This window comes from Opisthocomus hoazin, chromosome 1, assembly GCF_030867145.1.
Source record: "Opisthocomus hoazin isolate bOpiHoa1 chromosome 1, bOpiHoa1.hap1, whole genome shotgun sequence".
Classification (NCBI taxonomy): Eukaryota; Metazoa; Chordata; class Aves; order Opisthocomiformes; family Opisthocomidae; genus Opisthocomus; species Opisthocomus hoazin.
Genome location: NC_134414.1, coordinates 33,110,408 through 33,132,863, shown reverse-complemented (window position 1 = coordinate 33,132,863; position 22,456 = coordinate 33,110,408). Strand labels below are relative to the sequence as shown.

Below are 22,456 nucleotides of genomic sequence, written 5' to 3'. Positions count from 1 at the left end.
TGTGGGTCATCTAGTCCAACTCCCCTGCCAAAGCAGGGTCACCTACAGCAGGCTGCACAGGACCTTGTCCAGGCGGGTCTTGAATATCTCCAGAGAAGGAGACTCCACAACCTCCCTGGGCAGCCTGTTCCAGTGCTCCGTCACCCTCAGAGTGAAGAAGTTCTTCCTCATGTTCAGATGGAACTTCCTGTGCTTCAGTTTGTGCCCGTTGCCCCTTGTCCTGTTGCTGGGCACCACTGAAAAGCGTTTGGCCCCATCCTCCTGACACCCACCCTTAAGATATTTATAGGCATTTATAAGGCCCCCTCTCAGCCTTCTCTTCAGGCTAAATTCTCACTACCAACACAGTGCTACCCTCTCTCTCATGAATTGCTGTATCTTTTGCACAGATTTCTCATGAAGATTTGCACTGTGAGTGACTGCTTCTTCACTCAGATAGCAAGCAAAAGAAACATACCATAAACATAAATTAAGTAAAAGTACATCCTAATACTTAAAGATGAAAAAGAATTACCGAAACAAGTCAGGACTCAGCCAAATAAACTTTCCAGGCTGTTCATGAAGGGAACCAAGGGAGACTTTCATATGCAGTGCCAATATCACGTGAGATTTAAGCTTTACCATTTTTCAGATTTGTCGCAGAGGATGAATCAAAGACCATGCAGGACTTGTATAAAAAGTTCTGTTTAGACTACGAGATGGTACTGATACCTGAAGTGATTCTTCTCTTGTTCCAGCGGCATCTTTGGTTTCAGAGTGGTCTTCAGCTTTCCCTTGCCTCACAAGGTAGGTTTTATCTTGTACTTTTTGACTCTCCTGGGGAACATTTTTATAAAATGTTAATTTCAATTTCGAATTAAGTGTACTAGCTTAAAAAAGAAAAAGGAAATACAACTGCGCATATGTTTGAGCTTTGTTACCTGGACTACTCCTGCTCTAAATCTGAATTCTTTTATATTGTTGTGGTATTCTTCACGAATTTTCTGCAATTGTTTCAGGTACTCCTATTAAAGAACAGTAAGGTAGAATACATGGTTTAGCAGGCATGGTGGTGTTGGGTTGACAGTTGGACTTGATGATCTTAGAGGTCTTTTCCAACCTTAATGATTCTATGATTCTATATGTATTAGAAATACATACAGAAATAATACTAGCTAAACAAAATATTCTATGGATATCAAACTGAGTCTATACAAGAAAAAGGCATCAGTGTCCCTTACTGCCAATCTCAAAGATTGCTTGATACTTCCTATTAGATGACATTTTGGGGTTGTAACTCTTCCAGACTTCAACCTTTTTGAAGTTTTCCAGACTGTTTCGTGCTAGATTTTCTGTAGAATTATATGTAAAACAGCTAATTCCAAGAATAACCTGAAGACTGTCTGAGTAATGACTCTAAGGTTGCAATCCAAAACCAGAGGACTAGAAATTAGGAGGAAAAAAATTATGTATTATTTATTGTATTGCAACATGCTCCCCAAAATGAAACAAAACCTGGTAGTCTTTTCCTGGAGAAGCTTCAACATTCCTATGCTTTGAAGCAAAAAATTCAAATTTGGCCAACAGATAACCTTTGTGTTAAGGCCATCACTGTTACTGTTTATATGAGAGCCTATCCCAATTTGCCCATGTTACAAATGGACAAATCTGTAAATTTCATTTTCTGGCCTATTTAGTTCAGACTTTGTGGAACTAAACAGCCACAGTCTCTGAAGAATGTGTACATGATGAGAATGTTCTTATTACAAAGTCTGACCATTATGTAGAAGTTAATATATTCATATTTATTCTGACTTTTTTTAATAAATCAAAGCTAGAAAATGTATTTACATGTGTTCATGTAAGAAAGAAGTATCGGTTTGTTTTCTCTGTCACGCAAAAGCAAAACCAGAAAAGTATATTGTTTCTGTATAAAATAATCTCCAAAAGTTGAAACATACCATGGAAGTCGTATGCATCACATACTATTATATCACGTTCTAGATGTCATAGTATGACATGAACAATGAATATACATACACCAATAATGCATGTATGACTATTTTCTCTGATTTGTAAATGTGAGGATCTATTGTCCTCCAATCTTTGTTCAGTGATGCAATTCCTCTAATCTCAGTAGAAGTGAAACCAAAATCAAAGCCATGGTTTATGAAACAATTATGGACATCAGCTTTTGTGCAAGTCTTCACCAGTTTGTGTAAGATGGAACCAAATGAAAACAGCTCAGATTTTCCTAGAGGTCAGATGGAAAAGAATCAATTCTTACGTAAAGAATACTGTTGGCAAGGGGAGTAAGACAACAGGTTTAACCAGCTAAGGAAGATGTTTCATTTACCTGTTCTTTCATTTCATTCTTTCCAGACAAAGCCTGCTGATGATTTTTGAGATGCTCTTCCTTTGTTTTCTGCTGCTGTATTTGGTCATGATAAGGGTCAGCAGAGGATGGTCGCAGTCCCTGTGGATGTACAAATAAATCCCAGAGTAAAGGAATTTTCATGTAGAATCCTTTCCTTCAGTGCTCACTCAATTCACTCTCCCTGTTCCACTGAAGAGTGCAGTAAGGCAAGTGTGTATTTTTGGAGGAAAAAAGTTGTAGTAGAATTTTACATTGCTATAGTTTTGTATTGGACAATAAAACCTCAAAATGAGCACTATGGAGCAGATCAATGTATTTGCTAAAGCAGAACTTTCTAACTGTCAGTGTTACAGTCTGTTATTAGAAAGACGTCAGTTCATCTTTTGGATTTTCATTCCACAGACTTTATTCTATGATTCAGTATTTACATACCAGCTGTTTTTCCACTTTAATCTTGTACTGTTGGGCTTCAAACCGCCTTTGAAGGTATTCTGCAGCCCTGAGACAACAAAGCGATGTTCATATACCACCTTTTATTTCACAGAAGCAGCTATCTTCTTAACAAATAATGCTCTATCAGTTCTATCACATATGAAAAATTGAACTCTCTTTGTACTACATGAATATATAAATATGGAGGAAATACGTATAAATATGGAACAACAGTAAAATAACAAAAAAATATATCTACTTCAGGCATTCCCCTTCCTATTACTTCAGTTACATTAGCCTTCTGAAGAGTGCCCTTCTCCGCCTTTTAATTGATAAATGGAATGTGAAAGTATAAGCCTAACTTTGTATTTATGTAGGTTTGTGCTTTTTAAATATTTACTGCCTTTTTTTTTTTCCAATAAAATAACCAGCAGTCAGTTGTAAGCTCCTTGATTTCTATTTATCTAATTTCCTACCTTCAGAATCCACTTGTGCCTCAGGGAGCCAAACTGAATTGACTTTGTCCTGAAATCAGGCACTAGAAACTCAAACACGGTCATCATTGAATGAAAATTAATGAGGAAGAACTTCTTCCCTCTGAGGGTGACGGAGCACTGGAACAGGCTGCCCAGGGAGGTTGTGGAGTCTCCTTCTCTGGAGACATTCAAGACCTGCCTGAACAAGGTCCTGTGCAGCCTGCTGTAGGTGACCCTGCTTCAGCAGGAGGGTTGGACTAGATGACCCACAGAGGTCCCTTCCAACCCCTACTATTCTGTGATTCTGTGATTCAGTCAACCTTAAAGGAAGGATCTTGAAGCAGCCAGTATTAAAAATTCCTTTCTTTCTCAAGGTTTCCAAAGCTCATTCACACCTGAAACGGCCAATCATGGAATGGACAAGCAATCTCTAAAGTAATAAAAAGGTTGTACCTCTGCTTTGTAAGAGAAAGGCTTTGAAGTAAACAAACTGCTGGAGAAAGGATCTCTACATCTGAAACCAAAATATAAGCTCTGCAGCAAAAAGACATTTTCATAGCCTGCCTCCCACTCTGTTCCCTCGAGTGGAGAACTGCTTTTGGTCTTTATACTGTTCTGACCCTAGTGGGAAGGAAAGGCAGTGTTTACCCTTGATATAATCAGAAAGTCTACAAAAAAAACCTTGTTTTACTTCTCACCCAATAAAATGCTGAAATTTGGGTGACGTTTTGACAATGACATTTTAAACATCAGGACAGTACCTTCAGAAGGAACTTCTGGATAGACAGGAACAGGAGTTACGTTGTTGTGCAATAAACTCATGTAAAAAAAAATATCAAAGACCAAGCAGAGAAGGAATTATACTGAATGAACCATGTCCAGTGTTACCTAACCAGCAAGGCTGATAACTCAAAACATGCATGATAGTTCACTACTAATAATAGATTGAGAAAGGTTTACCAGCTTAGTGGTGGGGGTGGAGGTACATCTTGTCCTTTGTGGTATTCCTCAACTCTTTGGCTGATGTAAGAAAGGTCATAACATGCATTAGCTTTCCTCTGCAAGCTGTCAAGCTTATCATAGTAATGACCATAACGGCCATGTACTCTGATACTTTCTGGCCTTTCTCCCATCTTAAATCTGGAGCTTTGTGGCTGAAAATATAATAAAGGATATTAATTTAGCTGTTCTCACTTGTATCAGCACAAGTTTGAATTAACTTCCTGTCCTTCTCCCCAGTCTGAGTTGAATGATAATATAGTCTACAGTATAGTTAGTGTAAGTTTTCAAAATTCTTTCGTATATAAGCCAGAAACTTCCTAACTTCTCAGGGTATATGTCAACTTATCACTGTCTTTTCCTCTGTTTCATCAGCTCCTGTCATTAAGCAGCAGCCCATATTGTTGTGTGAGTCAGTCAGCATGGGGCTTTGTACCCTGTAGTGTCATTGCCCTGGAGTCACTTCATTGTTCTGAAGCCTAAATCACTGAATTCATTCCAGAAGAATCTAATTTTGACATGTGAGAGCAAGGGGAATCTGGGCAGTATACACATCGACTGCTGCTTTCAGGGGACCACTGTGCTACTTCATGTCACCTTCTCTTTGATCATATGCCTGTGGGAGCTTGCCTTTCATTTTTCAAAGTCCTTACTATGATGAAACACCCCTGTATTTCTACTTTGTGACAAGACTGTCTTTTCCATTTCTCATAAGAACAATGGAGAGAAGGTGATTGTGTTAGCTGCCACTGCATGATATAAAAGAAGTGAGGTAAGACATTCACAAACTTTTCCATGGTGGGAGACTAAAAACCACTGTGCAGTGTATGAGAAAAATGCTGAATTTTGCTTATTTTCTTACATAAATGAAAAAGCATCTAAGTATCCCTTCCTTAGATAGTAAATACATTAACTATTTCTCTCTGTTTTCCTTCCTAGAAACACTGAAAATAGGCTCATCTATCCACAGTATAGTCCACATTACAGTAAAATATAAATTCATATCTATGTAAGAAGAAAATTTTCCACTGCCGATAATGTTCCCAAGGAAGAGGTAACATCAAAAAGTGTTCATCTTGTTCCTTATTGAATACGTTTTACAGTATGGTATCCAGAAGTATGGCAATCCCAAGCAATAGGAAGAACAAATCAGACCATCTAAATAAATGTAAGAGGATTCAGAACTGTGACCAGTGAAGCAGGCGTCCTGGTGACGCAGGCCATGGAAAAGGCTGAGATAATAAATGCCTTCCTCCCTTCATCCTCTACTAGCAAGACCAGCCTTCAGGAATCCCAGGCCCCCACAACCAGGGAGAAAGTCTGGAGCAAGGAAGACATACCCTTGGTGGAAATGGATCAGCTTAGAGAATACATAAACAGAGTGGACAAACGTAAGTCCATGGGCCCTGATGGGATGCACCCATGAGTACTGACGGAGCTGGCAGATGTCATGGTAAAGCCACTCTATATTATCTTTGACTCGGAAAGCAAATGTCACTCATATCTTCAAAAAGGGCAGGAAGGAGGACCCAGGGAACAACAGGCTGGTCAGCCTCACCTTAATGTCTAGAAAAGTAGTGCAACAAGTAATCCTGGAAGCTATTTCCAGGCACATAAAGCACGAGAAGGTGATCGGGAGTAGTCAGCATGGATCTACCACAGGGAAGTCATGATTGACCAAGCCAGTAACCTTCTACAATGAAATGATTGGCGTGGTAGACAAAGGGAGAGCAGAGGATATTGTCGACCTTAACTTCAGTAAGGCTTTTGATACTGTCTTCCACAAGATCTGCATAGAGAAGCTGAAGAAGTACGGGCTGAATTAGCAGACAGTGGACTAAAAACTGGCTGAATAGCTGGAGGCAGAGGGTGGTGATCATATTACAAAGTCTAATTAGAGGCCAGTGACTGGAGGTGCAGCCCAGGGGTCAGTACTGGGTTCGATCCTGTTTAACATCTTCATTAATAATCTGGATGATGGTGCAGAATGTATCCTCTGCAAGTTTGCTGATGACACCAAACCGGGAGGAGTGGCTGATAGACCAGAGGGTCGTGCTGCCATCCAGAGGGACCACAACAGGCTGGAGAAATGGGCTGACAGGGACCTCATAAAGTTCAGCAAGGGGAACTGCAAAGATCTGCATCTGGGCAGGAATAATCCCTTGCACCACTACATGCTGGGGGCCAACTGACTGAAAAGCAGCTTTGCAGAAAAGTACCTGGGGGTTCTAGTGGACAACAAGCTGAACATGAGTCAACAACATGCCCTTGTGGCAAAGAAGGTGAACGGTATCCTGGGCTGCATTAGGCAAAGTATTGCCAGTAGGCTGAGGGAGGTGATCCTCCCCCTCTGTTCAGCACTGGTGGCCACACCTGGATTGCTGGGCACAGTTCTGAGCTCCTCAGTACAAGAGAGACATGGAGATACTGGAGAGAGTACCAAAGAGCCATTAAGATGATGAAGGGACTGGAGCATCTCTCCTCTGATGAAAGGCTGAGTGCTGAGACTGTTCAGCCTCAAGAAGGCTCAGGGGGACCTTATTAATGTATATAAATACCTGAAGGGAGGGTGCAAAGAGGACGGAGCCAGGCCCCTTTCAGTGGTGCCCAGTGACAGGACCAGAGGCAACGGGCACAAACTGTAACACAGGAGGTTCGCTCTGAACATGAGGAAACACTTTTTTGCTGTGACAGTGACTGAGCACTATAATAGATTGCCCAGAGAGGCAATCTATTTGAGTCTCCCTCCTTGGAGATATTCAAAAGCCGCCTGGATGTGGTCCTGGGCAACTAGCTCTAGGTGGCCCTGCTTGAGCAGGGTGCTGGACAAGGTGACCTCCAGAAGTCCCTTCCAACCTCAACCATCCCGTGATTCTGTGAATCCTGAGGCAACACACTGAAAGTATAATATTATGCAAGTATCCCTGCACCCCTGCAAACTGGTTGCTTCATTCGGGTGCTGAAAGAATGTGGGAACTTTCCCAGTGTTAATATTAGAGCATCATAGATCAAAACACTGTGGACAAAATTCTGCCTTTGATTACAGCACTGCACAGTGAAAGGAAACTTTACCTTCCTAACTTAATCCATCTCTGGATTTGCATTGGATATGCACAAATGTAACTATGAGGAAAACCAAGTCCTATATTCTGCACGGGGCCAGTATTACCCATAGGCAGTTTAAGTGATTGCTTGAGGGCTGCAGTTCTGGGAACTCCACAATTCCCCATCATCAGTTAAACCACCATAACCACACAGTGCAATTACTGCTGAAGAGCTCCCAGATACTAAATGCGCTTTGCTCTGTGTTCACCAGCACCAAGGCAGCACTACGTGCTTTTGAAGATAAACAGAAAGGTATAAAATGATGCCAAGTAAGAGGCTGGAGACAGCATACAGCTGACATCCAGCCTGACGAAAGAAGGAGGTGGAAAATGAGTGAGAGACACAAGTGGTCGTGAAGAACTGGGGCCTTCTGCTGTAGGGATTGATCCCAGTTTGCTGTAATAGTATCTGAGACAAGTGCAGTGGGTGCCAGTGGTTTTGCCCATGAATGGACTCTCAGAAGGTCTGAGGTAAGAGGATCAGTGTATTTGCTTCTACAGCAAAAATGCAAATGCAGAGTTTATCTGCCTTTGTGCAAATGTAAATGCAAAGCATGCCTGACTCCTTTTGTTACAAAGAACCACACTGAAGCAGCCTAAATTCAGTGTTTCCCACTTAGGCTTTCTAAAACACCTCTTCTGAGGCTTCAGGAGTGCTTAACTGTCTCTGCTGACTTTGTGTAGGCATTACACTGAATTTATTAAATCTTAATGAAGCCTTTTAAAGGGTCTTTTCTAAGAGCAGGAATTTGCCTTCTGAAGATGATTAAACATTATGAAAATGTGGATGCACAGTACCTGAAAAATAGGCTGTTGCCCTCTTGAAGGAAGTTTCCATTCAGTTCTTTGAAATAATTCCTGTTTCTTGACAGGCACCATGATTCCAGATTCCGGAGAAACTTGGTCTTGGACTCTTCTTTTTTGAAGTTTATGTGCTTTTTAACAATAAAAGATTAAAAGGGTACCTTCTGTGCCCTCTACATGATTAATGAACATGTAGTTACAAACCACAGCAGGACTCTTGTTATTTTATGCTTACTGTTTAACATTTTCCTATATGTTAGGGTGTGGAAGATAGCTAGACAAGTAACATTGCCACGAAACCCTTCTCGCATAGATAACATTGCCTAATCACATTTAACAAATCCTAATAGTTAAGGAGATCAACAAAAAATTTCCCTCCAATTATAACTGGAATATAGTATTACTCTGTTTATAGGCACAGAGGCAAGAGGCGACCACACTGCCGGTCTGTGGGGAGATGGATTGACTTTAGTCATGGGGTGGAATGTGGCAGTGCAGGCCCACTCAGCCCCCCTGCACCTGGCAATCTCAGAACCAGCCAACATTGCATTCTTTCTTGTACTGCAAGAGCAGTTAGCTGGCACGAGTAGCCATTTTTCTTGCCTTTGAGCAAAGAGCAGTAAGCTGGGACAACTTGGCACTTTCATTGTCTTTGTACAAAAGCAGTGAGTTGGGCTGATCAGGCACCCCCGACCACAGCTGGAACTCCTGCTGCCTGGATCGCACCTGCCTGGTAAATGTCCGAACTGTACAGTCCAGGAAGCGCTGGAATTGTATGGTTGCTGTCAAGAGACCAGCATTACCTCATATGGATTGTGGCCAGGATGGAAATTTGCTGATGCCTAAAGTCAATCATTCTGAGACCCTATAAACTGCGGTACCAAGTGAGGCCCTTTGAGCTCTCCTGGACTACAAAGATGATGAGGGGACTGGAGCATCTCTCCTACGAGGAGAGGCTGAGGGAGCTGGGCTTGTTCAGCCTCAAGAAGAAAAGGCTGAGAGGGGACCCAATAAATGCTTATAAATATCTCAAGGGTGGGTGTCAGGAGGATGGGGCCAAACGCTTTTCAGTGGTGCCCAGCAACAGGACAAGGGGCAATGGGCACAAACTGAAGCACAGGAAGTTCCATCTGAACATGAGGAAGAACTTCTTCCCTCTGAGGGTGACAGAGCACTGGAACAGGCTGCCCAGGGAGGTTGTGGAGTCTCCTTCTCTGGAGATATTCAAGACCCGCCTGGACAAGGTCCTGTGCAGCCTACTTTAGGTGACCCTGCTTGGGCAGGGGGGTTGGACTAGATGACCCACAGAGGTCCCTTCCAACCCCTGCTATTCTGTGATTCTGTGACCGCAGCAGGCTGTGCCCAGCATCTCCCTCTGAGTGGGATGCCTCTCAGAGCACTTCCAACTCTGAAGTTCAAAGTTACCTTGGCTGAACTCACTCCTTGAGGCTCGACCTTTGCCCGTTGAGAAAATAATTTGATTTGAAGGGAGTATTTCACTGATTTCCAGGGGAATTTTTAACAGGTACCTTTATCTATGCATATAGTCTGTGTATGTGTGAATCGATTCGAAGCATAATATCCTATTACTGTGATTGTAGTAGTGAATTCTTTTTAATCACTCTGTAGATGCTAAGTAAACCAGTGATTAATTGCTGCTAAATTTCAGTGATTTTCTCTCTCTCTCTCACTGTGAACACACCTTGAATTGGTGCTAGACATATCCTTTAGACATAAACCATTGTGGTCTAAGGCTAAGTCTGCGTTCAGCCACACCTAGGCTCCTCTCTGAGACAGAGTTTAGAAAGCAAGGGGGTCCATTCTGACCCTTGTGACTCAACGGGAGGGTCTCCCTTACCCCTTACATCTTTCTTCAATCTCTGTATAAACCATTCTACCTCAATCCTACCTCAATTTTGTATTCCATTCATTTGATAAGGAGTGAGCCTTGCCAACAAACTTTATAAAATCACATTTTACAAATTTTCAGTAAAATCTTTTCTTGCAAATACCTTTGACAGTGATTCTTTAAGCAACCTAACCATTCATTCACAACAGTGCATACACCTCACACTGACAGGCTGGCTAACAAAGACTCCTTACGTCCTTTCATAATCATCACTGTCATTGTCATCACCATAATTCACACTTCCTAGGCATTCTGCCTTTCATTCCTAGAATTACATGCTTTTGAAAACATTATGATTTGTCACACCCATGCAAAGTGGATCTTATTGAATAGTTTTTCAAAGAAGCACACTGAAAAAAGGGGAGACCTCTATAAACTAGAATGCTGTTTTGATGCTAGTACCAAGAACAGAAAATGCAAGGTCTGATTCTTAGGATCAGATTTCACTGGAGTCTAGGTGTTTACCTGCTTAGGCATTCCCGTTCTAAACCTAGCACTCAGTATTCTACAAATCAGTAGACAATTGTGTAGTACTCATGAAATTTGGAAAGAAGGGCTGAAAAGTGAAAAATTTACCTTATCAGTTACCCATGTAGGAGAAAATAAAAGTACACACCATTCCAGTTTGGTCAGTCAGTATTTTGCAAATGCCTTAGCTGCAATAATGAAAAGTAATGTATTTTCTAGGATTAAGCAGTTTCTACATGAGTTTTAAATCGTTCATGAGTAATGATTCTGAGAGTATCATGTCTGGGAGATAAAATACACAAAAATTACGAGTATATGACAAAGATATTTTTGAAAATGCCTAAGAGACATAGGCTTTCAGGTGCCTCTGTCCAAACTTCATTAGACCTGAAGGCAGAAAAAAGGCATTAAAAGTAATTTCCAAAATAAGATGGGTTCCTACATTACTGAAGAACTATTGTTTTGGGGAAAAAAAAAAGTCCATAGTCTAGTTGTAGGTTCATTTTCACAAAACTGTTTAAACTAATACCTACAAAGATAAATTTGAGGAATTATTATGATATACTGAAGAATACAGAATGAGGCAAAGGTTATGCTGCCAGAAACATGCCAGATATTCAGCAGTTCACACAGCGATACCATTTAGTCTCATTAATGTTTTCTAAGAATGTGCATACACAATCTGATCTATCAATGAGCACTAAATCCAAATAGAATTCATTGTCTCTCACAATTTAATCTAATTCATAATATTTTGTAAAATACATTTTTACTATGTTGTAAAATATCATGGAGCAGATTTTGCAAGATTTTTGCATTTTTGCACATAGCTTGGCAAAATGAAGTAAGGATATTTTTCATGTGATGGGCCTAAACTGCACCTAGACCAAAGCCTCTCCCTTTTGTAAATTCTGTTCTTAAAAGAATTAAGATTAATGTTTCATCACTTTCCTATGGCAGCTTTTCTAGCTGAATGTTGCTAATGAGCTGGTCTTAAAGTTGTCTTTTGCTGAACAGGACATCAATGCACTGTCTGGGGTGAATGTGTCTGCTGTTGCAGTTCTCTCCTCTTTTTAACTGTGTAAAACTCTTGTATCCAAATACGCAATAAACACTGCTGCAGAAATTTATACCCATCATGTATATCATAGCCAACAAATGTCAGTGTAGAACTAACGTTAAATAATATTATTATCATTACCTTGCATCATCTTGGCTCCAGGCTGTGATGCTGAAGGCCTTTTTGTATGTATCACAGTGTGACTGAGTTCTTCCTGTGTCATCTATAAGAAAAAATGTATCTGATTGATAGAACTGTTTATACTACTTTGATACATATTTTTCTCTCAGCAAGCAGCAGTACAAGGCACTTACCTCGGGGGGCAAATATTTGAGAACAAGCTTCTGCAAGAAGGGCTTCCTTAGAATAGAGTTGATAGACGGTCGGTCTCTCGGAGATATTTTAAACAACTGAGAAATTAATATCCTCAGGTCATATGAATAGTTGGGAGACACTGGGTGAAAATGTCCTCTGCAGATCTTCAGCACCAGCTGGTGCAAACTATTGCCTTCAAACTTCATCAGTGGAAACAGTAAAAATCGGACAGTAAGTACTGCTGGTTGGAAACGATAGACTCGACACCCCAACTTGAAAAAAAAGGTCCTTGCAGACAGAAGACCTGTGCTATGCAATCTCTTCACAAATCCTCTCTCACTATCCACAGTTTGCTGTGGAAAATTAATATAACCAATCCCTGATTGTATTTTCTGGTTACATTCTACTTGTTTCAGTTGCACAAAACAGCAGGTCCGATTGCTTTTGTACCTGCAAGAGTTTTACTCATACTCTGCTGTCATACGGTAGCAATTTTTCCACAATGAAACATGATTTTGCCAAAACCTGTTCAGTAGAGACCTGCACACATCCTACCTTCACAGTGTTCACCTTCAAAACCTCGCTCCACACAACTTAGCCTCTATGTTCTGTGTTCTCTCAGCAACCAAGGTATAATCTGATTTTTAACAACTGATGCCAGTCAGGTAACTTAGCCCTCTCAGTTCAGCAGATCTCTTAACAGGTCAGCATCAGTATAGCTTTTAGGGCCTTTGTCAGGCAAAACTAATTCTGAAAGTAACTTCTTTCTAAAATTACCATTTCATTTACTTGGCCATTTTGAAAGTGTTGTAAAAAAAAATTTGCTTTAACTTCACCTGCATTTCCTGTCCACATCAAATTAAAAAATGGGCAGTAATACAGAATAAACCAGCTAATACTCATAAGAAGTAATATTAATGTTTTCTCACTTTGTGAAAAGTGGAATTTTCCTCAGCAGTATCCGCTTGCTCTCAGCTCAGCACAATTGCTCTCCCTATCAGTGCTGCTCTGCCTTCTCCAGCATCCAAGCACAGCAAAAGGTCAACTTCTGCTGGGCCCAGGAATCTGATCCTTTTCCTGATGTCGGGATTAGTCTCTGCTGTGTTCCCTTCTCCGCATAATACTCACAAACTGAGGATAATCTGAGGCTCAGATTAGGCTGAGGACAACACAGCTTCCACAAAAAATGAAACATTTAGGAAAATGCTTCTGGGGACTCAAAACTGCTTTCTGGGGAAATGTGGGTTTCAAACTCTTTAGTAAGTATAGATTGGTATTTTCAAACAGAAATGAGTAAAATTATATGCCTAAAGCCTAATCTTGAAGTGTGGCTTCAATTCTTTCCACTGTTCATCTGCCTTTTGAAAAAGTTTAGTACTTATTAAAGAGTAAATGCATGTTTGATGCATGCGTGTGTACATATATAAAGTTGTGGAAATACAATGTAATACATTGTATTTTAGTATGCACAAAAGAGACACAATACAAAAAATTAAACACTGGCAGTCATTCTTTAATATCAATAAATAAACTGAAAATAATTCTAGCAGCTGTCTATGAATACTGTTATTACTACAGTTTTTCCAGGCTGCCCACTATCTTTTTTAATAACACGATATTGATCTGATTCTACGGTACTTACAGGATGCTTTAGTGCACATAACTCATAAAGCACACAGCCAAGAGACCAAATATCTCTGTGAATAAAAAGTAATTAAAGTTTCAGGGAAAAGACTATAAATTTTTATACAGGTAGTCAGTACCTCTTTTCAGCTCTCTAATTTATTGACATTATCCCACCACAGACTAATATTGGTGCAACTTTAATTTTTCTTAAGAGGCACCAAAAAGAACAACTTGAGATTTCTTTTCAGTTGTGGTACCAATGTTTCTATGATACCGAGGTATCAGGTACTATCATTATCATTGGAAAAGGCACATGACATAAAGAATGCCTGCTTAACATTCATAGCAGGATGAAGGGCAAAGCTGTCTCTGGCTGACTTCATAGTTAAGGAGACAACAAGGGAGTAAACTTGTCCAAATAGCGCCTTAGAGCTGAGATGCTAGTCTGGGCTCCAGAACAGTTGGTGCTGATCACATCCCAGACACAGAGAAGGGGGTCTAGCCCACTCAGCACCCGACTTTTTAGTGCTTCTCATCTGGTATTTTGCGTTAAACCTGAGTGAGCCTTTACAATTCTCAGACCTATTTGTCTTTTCCTGTAGGTGGCTCCTGCAAAGTTCCTGAATTGCCAGCCTAGCAGCTTTCATTTTAGTGTATTTTTATCAACCACAAATGAGTGTATCAAAAATTCCCAAACTGGGAACTGAAAAGATCCATACTTGCACTGGTTATTACATGTTGGAAACACAGACAAGGATTTAATATTTGATGGAGAACCAGATAAATAAAAGGAAAAAAATATACTTTACACTTCATGCCACTTCTAACAAGGAGTATTAAAAGAGGATGAGGTTAAACTTCAGGTTTAAAGTACAAGTAATTTTATAAAAACAAAAAATATAATTACATTAAGCCGGTATATGAATCACAACAAATTCATGATTGCTATACTCTGGACACTGTGAGTCAAAATACAACTGACAGTGTCTATTATAGTATAATATAGTTGTTGCATATGATTGATGCACCTAATTATTGTACACAATAATACAAAACTTCACAAAGGGTGACACCTGAAATTCCTGGTGCCCTGCATAAATACCAATTTAAATCACAATATTAATAAAATAAGTTCTCTGGTGCCTGCATGCCCTCATGCACAAGCATATGAAGGGAAGACAGAGACTTACGTTTTGTTGTTATATGGTCGATTTTCGCAGATCTCAGGTGACAGATAATAGGGGGTGCCTACACAGGTATGGGCAAACTCCATTGTGCTAATGAAATAGAATGAACAAAAAGGCTTACACACTGAAAAAGTTTACAAGCAATTGAACTAGAGGCTTCTCTGCTCCAGGTGAAAAGCCCATGGGGGACATTATTTCTGCTCTCCAAATAGCTGAATAATGCAACACCCTGAGAAAAACTAAAGTATTTCCCAGTTCTGACCAACTATTTTAATACTGGAGGATGTCTGCACTTCAACAGAAAGCACAAGAATTCTCTTTTCCCCACTTTACACCAGTATTGTAATTAACTTTTTCAAGGATTGTTTATCATTAACACGGAATTCTGAAAGCTGTTAAAGACATTACAAGATACTAGAAGTCTCTAGCATACTCAATGAAGCAAGAATATCCTAGGTGGTACCCAGTCACACACGCCAGAAGCAGTGGAAGGAGGAAATGCCGTCCAGAAATTAAAGGAGCAGTAAATGAATTCTAGTTCCATCTTTGGCGCTGACTTTTGAAGGTGTAGCCGAATAGCACCAGTTGGATTAATTTCACTCACTTTTACATATCTACGCTGTGGATGTTAAGAGTCACTGGGAAGTCAGTGGAGAGAAACAGGTACTCACAGAGTGTGATTCCTCTCACACTATACTAGATGTCCATAAAGTGGTAAGTTACACTCTTCACAGAGTATATGAAGTCTGAGTGCCAGAGGTAACACAGACACCTAACTGCAAGTAAAAATAGTGGACACTATCTTGCATTTTAAGTGGAGAACAGAGATGAAAATTCCTTTGTATACCCCAGGGGAGGAGGAAAAGAGAGGCTGAGAAACTCAATTCACTTGTTATATGGGGAAAAGTACTGAAAAGTACTATCAAGCTCAAATTATTTTGTTGTGTAAGCCTATTAAACAGTCTTTAAAATTACAGTACTTGGACAGTCAAATTCTGAGGTTTACTTCCTATCTGCTATGTACTATTCCTGCTGTGTAGGAGCAATCCTTAAAGCAATTATTCCCAGAACACATCTGAAGGTAGGCACTTTCTGCATAAGTCGTTTACATGTGGAAGGTTGAGGCAGTGACAGCATCAAAAAGACAGGCTCAAAAAGAGATCAAATTCAAGCACTGTCCTGTTGTTAGCATGCCCCCAGTATGTTTTGGCCGCACCAAAAAGCACTCCCCTAGACAATACCTGGCCACCATGCAGCACAGGCCAACCTTGTCCCCAAAGTCAGTAAAGATAAGGCCACCCTCTTTGGGAGAACAGAGTTTAGCCATATGGATGCAAGCCATGCTGTGCCATGCCATTTACTCTCAGGCTGAGACAGTGGGTTCTCGTCCTTTTTTTAAAAATTAATATAGGCAGAGTTTTGGAGGACATACAAAGAAAATCTGTGCAAAATCTTTTCTTATACTCTTTGCTAAGTTTTTTAACACTCTTCATTTTCTTTTTTATGAGGCACCAGACGTGATTATCAACAGCTGCAAGAGAAGGACCTGTGCCTCCAGAATCATTTTGTGTCAGTTCCACAGAGAATAGGGAAAGACAGGGGCTTCCCCACCCTATGTCCTATACATAACAGAAGTCCAGTTACGAGGCTAGATACATCTGGTTTCATGCAGGATGGCATATTTTAGGATAACAGAAAAAAATGTAGTGTCAGACCCTTTGCATCCCAGACCTCCTGGACAAGCACAATCCACAAACAATCTGCACATTCAGGTTGCATTCTGAGCATTCATAAACAGTCTTATTTGGCGTAGGTCACAAACTAATTAAAAAAGGTGCTTACCTGTTCAACTGTCTTGCTATGCCAAAGTCCCCAAGCTTTGCTACCTTTCCATTATTGCTAAGAAAAATGTTCTGCAAATAAAAACAAAACTGGTATGCAAAAATGAAACTTGGCAGAGCTTCTTAAGCATATTTTTCACAAGACAAAATCACCCCCTCTCCAGTATCAGTTCTACTACCTGTGCTTTTACATCTCTGTGTAAAACCTTCTTGTCATGAATATGCTTCAAGCCCAAGGAGATCTGCACAAACCAACTCAGAATCTGCAGTGAAAGTTGAAGGGAATAGATATCTATAAATTTGTGTGACTCTAATGTCCAGTGGGGCATCTTACTGAAATGTATAAAATAAAGACAGCAACAAAATCTAAAATATCTAGTGCACATACAATGCAAAATAGCAAAAAATAATATTTTTTAAATTAATGCCATAGACTTTTCATTTCCTTCTTTAGTGCTATCACAAAACTACATGGAAATAGATACCCGCTCCACTTTACTTCTCCCCATCAAGTACTCACTGACTGTGACAGGACGTGTATTGAACAAGGACTGAAGAATCACGTCAAAGGACAGTAAGAATACTAGACTTCGATTTAGAAATAAGTGAGTTCAAATAAGAACTAAGAATTGGGAAATGTCTTCTTAATGCTCAGTGGTGGAAGTCATACCACTCAGTTATAATACTTGCAGTCTTACCGAATGTGGTCCAGAAAAAAAAACAGAATAAAAGCATGAAGGACTGAAATATGGTGAAAGAATGGAGCTATGAAGAAACTTGCATGATAAGTAAGCACACAGGCTTATCCTCTATCCTTGACCAGTACAGCTCTTCAACATATATTTAACTTCAAATATAGATGTCTTTTATTGAACAAGGGCCTTTGAACTTAATTCAGAAACAAAAGTACAATGGGCTTATATGCTTCTCTATTTCAGAAAATCGATGATCATGAAAGACTTTGATTCAAGTAATAATCTTCCATTTGGCAATGCTTCACATTAAGCAGATGATTTCCTGAATAGTGCTGATGCCATAAATGAGATTTTCTTAGGCATACATTCGAAAATATAAAGATATTTTAACATTACGTTAAATTGGGCAGTTTGCTTTCCTTTCTTGATTGCCGCATGTATCTGTAGTTTCTATAACCCATTCTTCTGTCTGTACTTCCTTTGCCTATCTTTGGATATTTATTATTCTCTCATTGTCAAGGGGTTTGCGTGTGTTGGTTCTCTTGTGTTTTCACGATCTATGGTTTTGTCCTTTCTTTATTTTTTCTCATGTTCTCTCTGTCTCTCATATGACTCCCAACAGGATCTTAAAATTCGTTATTACTGAAACAGTAATTCACTTCAAACTGACTTCTACACTAAGGAGTTCCTCTTTTGCTACTAAAGCAAAAAGAAAAGTCACAAAACTTCTCTTTTTTTTTTCCACTTTTATGCTTTAGAGTATATTTCCACTAACAGGTTGGATACTATCGATCTAGTTTCTAGGTAAATTTTCATTGGACCTGCAAAAGTAGAAGACTATGCATGATTAACTAACCTCAGAGTTCAGTACACAAAGCCCAATACATAAGAGAAACTTTCCTTCAGAAAGCTAAGAGTTAGTAAAAAAATAAAGGGATAAGTAAGGAATGGTGGGAAATTCTGTTTATGTGAATTGCAATACCTATCACACTCACCTATTTACAAAATAAAATATATGTGTGAACGTGGTCCAAATGCAGTTGGATGTCTGGGCTCCTTTCTCTGTGCTGGTTTAACAATTTAAATGGCATCAGAGAAATCTTTACCCAAATGAAATTAATGAGAGCTTTACCATTGACTTCAGTATAAAGTAGGATATGCCATGATGAAAAAAGCATAAACAAATGAAGAATTCTTATATAATATATCTGCCCCGTAACTGTAAAACACCATTTAAAAGAAAGTCTCTATGGCTTAGTAGGTATACTACTAATACAAACAAAAAGTAAATCCACAATGGAAGGAGCAATGGGAGGGAGGGGGGATTAAAATGGCATAAAAATACTGCTAATTAACTAATTTAAGATCTTAAGGCAGTGTAAATAGCAAACTCTAAACTCCCCTTAAAATTACCAAAGTTTCTTTAAAATGTTCATTTATATTGACAGGCCACAAAAGAAACAGTAACTACTACTGGATAATTCAAACCACGTGTTTTACATAATATGTCCTTTCCTCTAAAGATTTTCCTCTAACTTCTTTCACCTGGTCCTCGTCAAACAGCACTCCATGCTGCATATTTATCCGCTTCATTAAATCTCCACCATCGCAGTATTCCATCACAATATATAGCTTGTTCTTTTCTGAAAGGAAAAGTATAATTTTTCCTTTATTCCTTTATTACTCATTAATACATCAATAAATTATTTTTCTTTCATATGGTCCTTCTTTCAAAAGGGAGTAGTTAATCCTCTACCTACTCCTCCATTTCAAAGAGTAACTGAGAAAAAATGGATACTTCCAGTGAAACCAGATGCAAAACTAAGACATGAAAATATATTTAAATGGAGATTCACCAAAATATTAAATACTTGAGAAAGCCCTCAAGAGACCACAATGATAGAAAGACAGATGTTCTTACAGGCAATGCTTAGCAGAATGCTTCGTAGTTGGGATTGTTCCCCAATAATAACTGTTGTAGTTTAACCCGGCAGCTGGCAACTATGCACTAGACAGCCGTTCACTCACCCCTCTCCTCCCTCCCCCGCAGGATGGGGAGGAGAAATGGACAAAAGGTAAAACTTGTGGGTTAAGATAAAGACAGTTTAATAAGGCAACAAAGGCAATACTAATGATTATAATGAACATGCACAACAAACTACATACAATAGAATTTTTCTCACCACGCGTGGACTGATTGGCAGTGAGTCCCTGAGCAGCAACTGCAGAACCCCAAACTCGTGATTTTTGCCAATTTTGCAAAACTCCCGAGAAAGACCGAACTCCCAGAAAAGAGAGGGTTTAGACTCATGGAAATGAGAAGAGCAGAAAGATTCCTGTCCCTCGGCCAAGCTCCATTCATAAACTGAGTATGACATCTATGGTGTGGAATATTTCCATTGGCCTGCTTGGCTGTCTGTCTGGCTATGCTCCCTCCCAGCTCCTCCACACCTGCTCATTAGATGAACATAAGGAACTGGAAAAAGTCCTTGATTTCATAGCAACAGCTGTAAACATCAGTGTTATCAACATTCTTCCCATACTAAATCTAAAACACAGCAGCTACTGAGAGGAAAAATAATACTATCCCAACCGAAACCATGACAGTAACTAAGTATACAGTTAGGTTTAGGGAAAAGGTTAAAAGCAGACAGGAACCAAACAGCAGAAGTAAATAGCAGGGGCTACTTAATATGGAAACTCACCCTATTCTTACCTCCCGGGGGTCCAGAAGACTACCAGATTTACGTGCCCCTTAAACATTTACAGTCTTGATCACAGAAAACAATTTGAACACAAGTGGTAACTATAGCATTCATTACACAAGGCATTGCTTATGACAGATGTCAGCAGAAAAAAATAAATACAGGGAATTAGATTTCATGGGGAACAGAATCCCTTCTCTTTTCGTCCTGAAGAATTCTATATCCTTGAGTGATACCTCAAAATATGGCTCAAGACAAAAGGCCAACAGAACCTTGTCCTGGTTTTGACTGGGGTAGAGTTAATTTTCTCCCCAGTAGCTGCTGTGTTTTGGATTTACTATGAGAAGAATGTTGATACTACACTGATGGTTTTAGCTGTTGCTAAGAAATCAAGGACTTTTCTCAGTTTCCCACGTTCAGCTAATGAGCAGGTGTAAAAGAGCTGGGAGGGAGCATACCCAAGCAGCTAGGCCAAGCTGGCGAATGGAAATTTTCCATACCACAGACATCATGCCTAGTATATAAATGTGGGTTGGCCAGGGGGCAGGAGCCTTTCCTGTGAGTTTGAACTTTTTCATGAGTTTGACTCTTCTGTGAGTTTGGCGAGTTCTGTGAAATCCACGAGTTCCACGATCGCTGCTCGGGGACTGCCTGCACAATCAATACAATCAGTTGTCGGGCAATGAGAAAAATTGTATTGTGTATAGCTTGTTTTGCTTTTTTTTGAATTATTGTTATTATTATTATTTCCTTTGTTGTTTAAACTGTCTTTATCTCAAACCACGAGTTTTATTTTTTGTCCATGTCTCCTCCCCTTCCCACGGGGAGAAAGGGGAGGGATGAGTGAGCGGCTGTCTGGTGCCTAGGTGCCAAGTTAAACCATGACAGACCTATTGCTTGCCATACTTAAAAGCTCTCCTCTCCAACTGAAACTCCTAGAAAAGTCTCGCCAAACTTTGGACTCCTATTGAAGATCAAGATTAAAGCCAACTTACGCAACGCAGACACCCCAGGATCTACCATTCATGCCACAATACCTTAGGTCCCCCCCACACACATGAAGAGGGTAACTGAAGCCTGAATTTGATACTTCATGTTAATTTTTAGGAGTTGGGACCTACCCCCACTGACAAGTGAGGGGTTGGGAACAGGTTTAAGATTGGGCAATATTAACAAGGTAGGTTTTGCTGCCTTCCACTCCTATAATCACAAATAAAACAAAAATGTTAGAAATAAACCTTGCAAAGAAGCATAGAAAGTTACGATATTTGCATGCTTCATCTTGGCCAGAAGAATAACTTCTTTCTGAGAGGCTTCTTTCTCCTTCACAGGCATCTACAAAGAATTAAGAAACTATATGCTAGAAGGATATATTTTACTCTTTTCAAAAATAGTTATGTTGTTATCAAACCATTCCCACAAATACAAAAAGACTGTGCACCAAGGTGATGCAGAAATATTATAAAATACGATGTATATATATTATAAAATACCAATCTGCAGTGTATGCTTGGAAATATATTGGAACACTACCAAAATCAAACCAAATTATGACATTTTACAAACAGGCAAATTCATACCTTTAAACTTTTTACACAAATGCTATTGCTAAGCTAGCTGATGAAGAGAGTTAAACTCTAAAGTTAAAATTCCCTTAAGTATTTGAAGAATAAGCATCTAGATGATTCTGTATTCTTAATACGGATGATCTCGAAAGTATAAAGTAAAAAGAAAAAAAGTCCTTCATTTTACTGGTGTTACGAGTTCTTGCAACATTTCAGCCAAACTCTTTGCCCTGTTACATTAAATGGAAAACTTCTATTTAGTTCATTGTGATCACATTTTCATCAACATTACTTCTTAAAAATTCATGTGTCCAAATACCTGTCCATCAAAATATCCCCTTCTATTTATAAAAAGTTTCTTACCCTCATTCTTAAGAAATAATTTTGAAATGTAATCCTCAAAGATTCAAAAATCAGAAAGTGAATGAAACACACTCTATCATATAAAAAAGTCTTGACTTCAAAGTAGTAATTTTCTGTATGCGGCTCCTGATTTTTTAACAAGGGAGATACACAATATGTTTTATTGATTTCCATTTTTCTATTTTGCCTACATCAAAATCTAAGATTAGCAATGCATGGGATTTATTGGCCATCAGCACAGAGAGAAACTATTTATTTATTTTATCTAGCTGTCATTACTAGCATATCAATTTTTCTGGGTTTGAACCTGGAAGTTACACAGCTCTTTCTAGATCTGATGTATAAAAATTCATTCTTCTATTATAATTCTCTAATATATCAGAAATTGACGAGTGTGGCCTAGCATAGCAAAAGACCTGTCAAAAGCATGCAGGCACTCATTGCAACGGACTGTTGAAACTCCTCTATTGAAATACCAGGGAGTTTAATTACCTGTCTTTCTGGAACTAGGTATAGGATAGGACCCACCCAAGGGTGCTGAAGGAGTTAGC

General features: G+C 39.4%; 1 protein-coding gene across 3 annotated transcripts in view; it reads right to left on the bottom strand.

Annotated features, from left to right (window-relative positions):
• The window catches only part of NEK5 (NIMA related kinase 5), a 34,563-nt gene that overhangs the window by 8,382 nt on the left and 3,725 nt on the right, over positions 1–22,456 (bottom strand). For all 3 annotated transcript variants that reach the window (XM_075421024.1, XM_075421044.1, XM_075421034.1), the window contains exons 3-16: positions 21,216–21,312; positions 18,818–18,915; positions 16,757–16,840; positions 16,579–16,649; positions 14,740–14,826; positions 13,566–13,620; positions 11,923–12,123; positions 11,750–11,831; positions 8,166–8,302; positions 4,225–4,418; positions 2,789–2,855; positions 2,336–2,455; positions 921–1,004; positions 712–816 (exon numbers count right to left, since the gene is read on the bottom strand). In XM_075421024.1, coding sequence (XP_075277139.1) covers positions 712–816; positions 921–1,004; positions 2,336–2,455; positions 2,789–2,855; positions 4,225–4,418; positions 8,166–8,302; positions 11,750–11,831; positions 11,923–12,123; positions 13,566–13,620; positions 14,740–14,826; positions 16,579–16,649; positions 16,757–16,840; positions 18,818–18,915; positions 21,216–21,312 — 1,482 coding nt within the window. The remainder of the gene's footprint in view (positions 1–711; positions 817–920; positions 1,005–2,335; positions 2,456–2,788; positions 2,856–4,224; positions 4,419–8,165; positions 8,303–11,749; positions 11,832–11,922; positions 12,124–13,565; positions 13,621–14,739; positions 14,827–16,578; positions 16,650–16,756; positions 16,841–18,817; positions 18,916–21,215; positions 21,313–22,456) is intronic.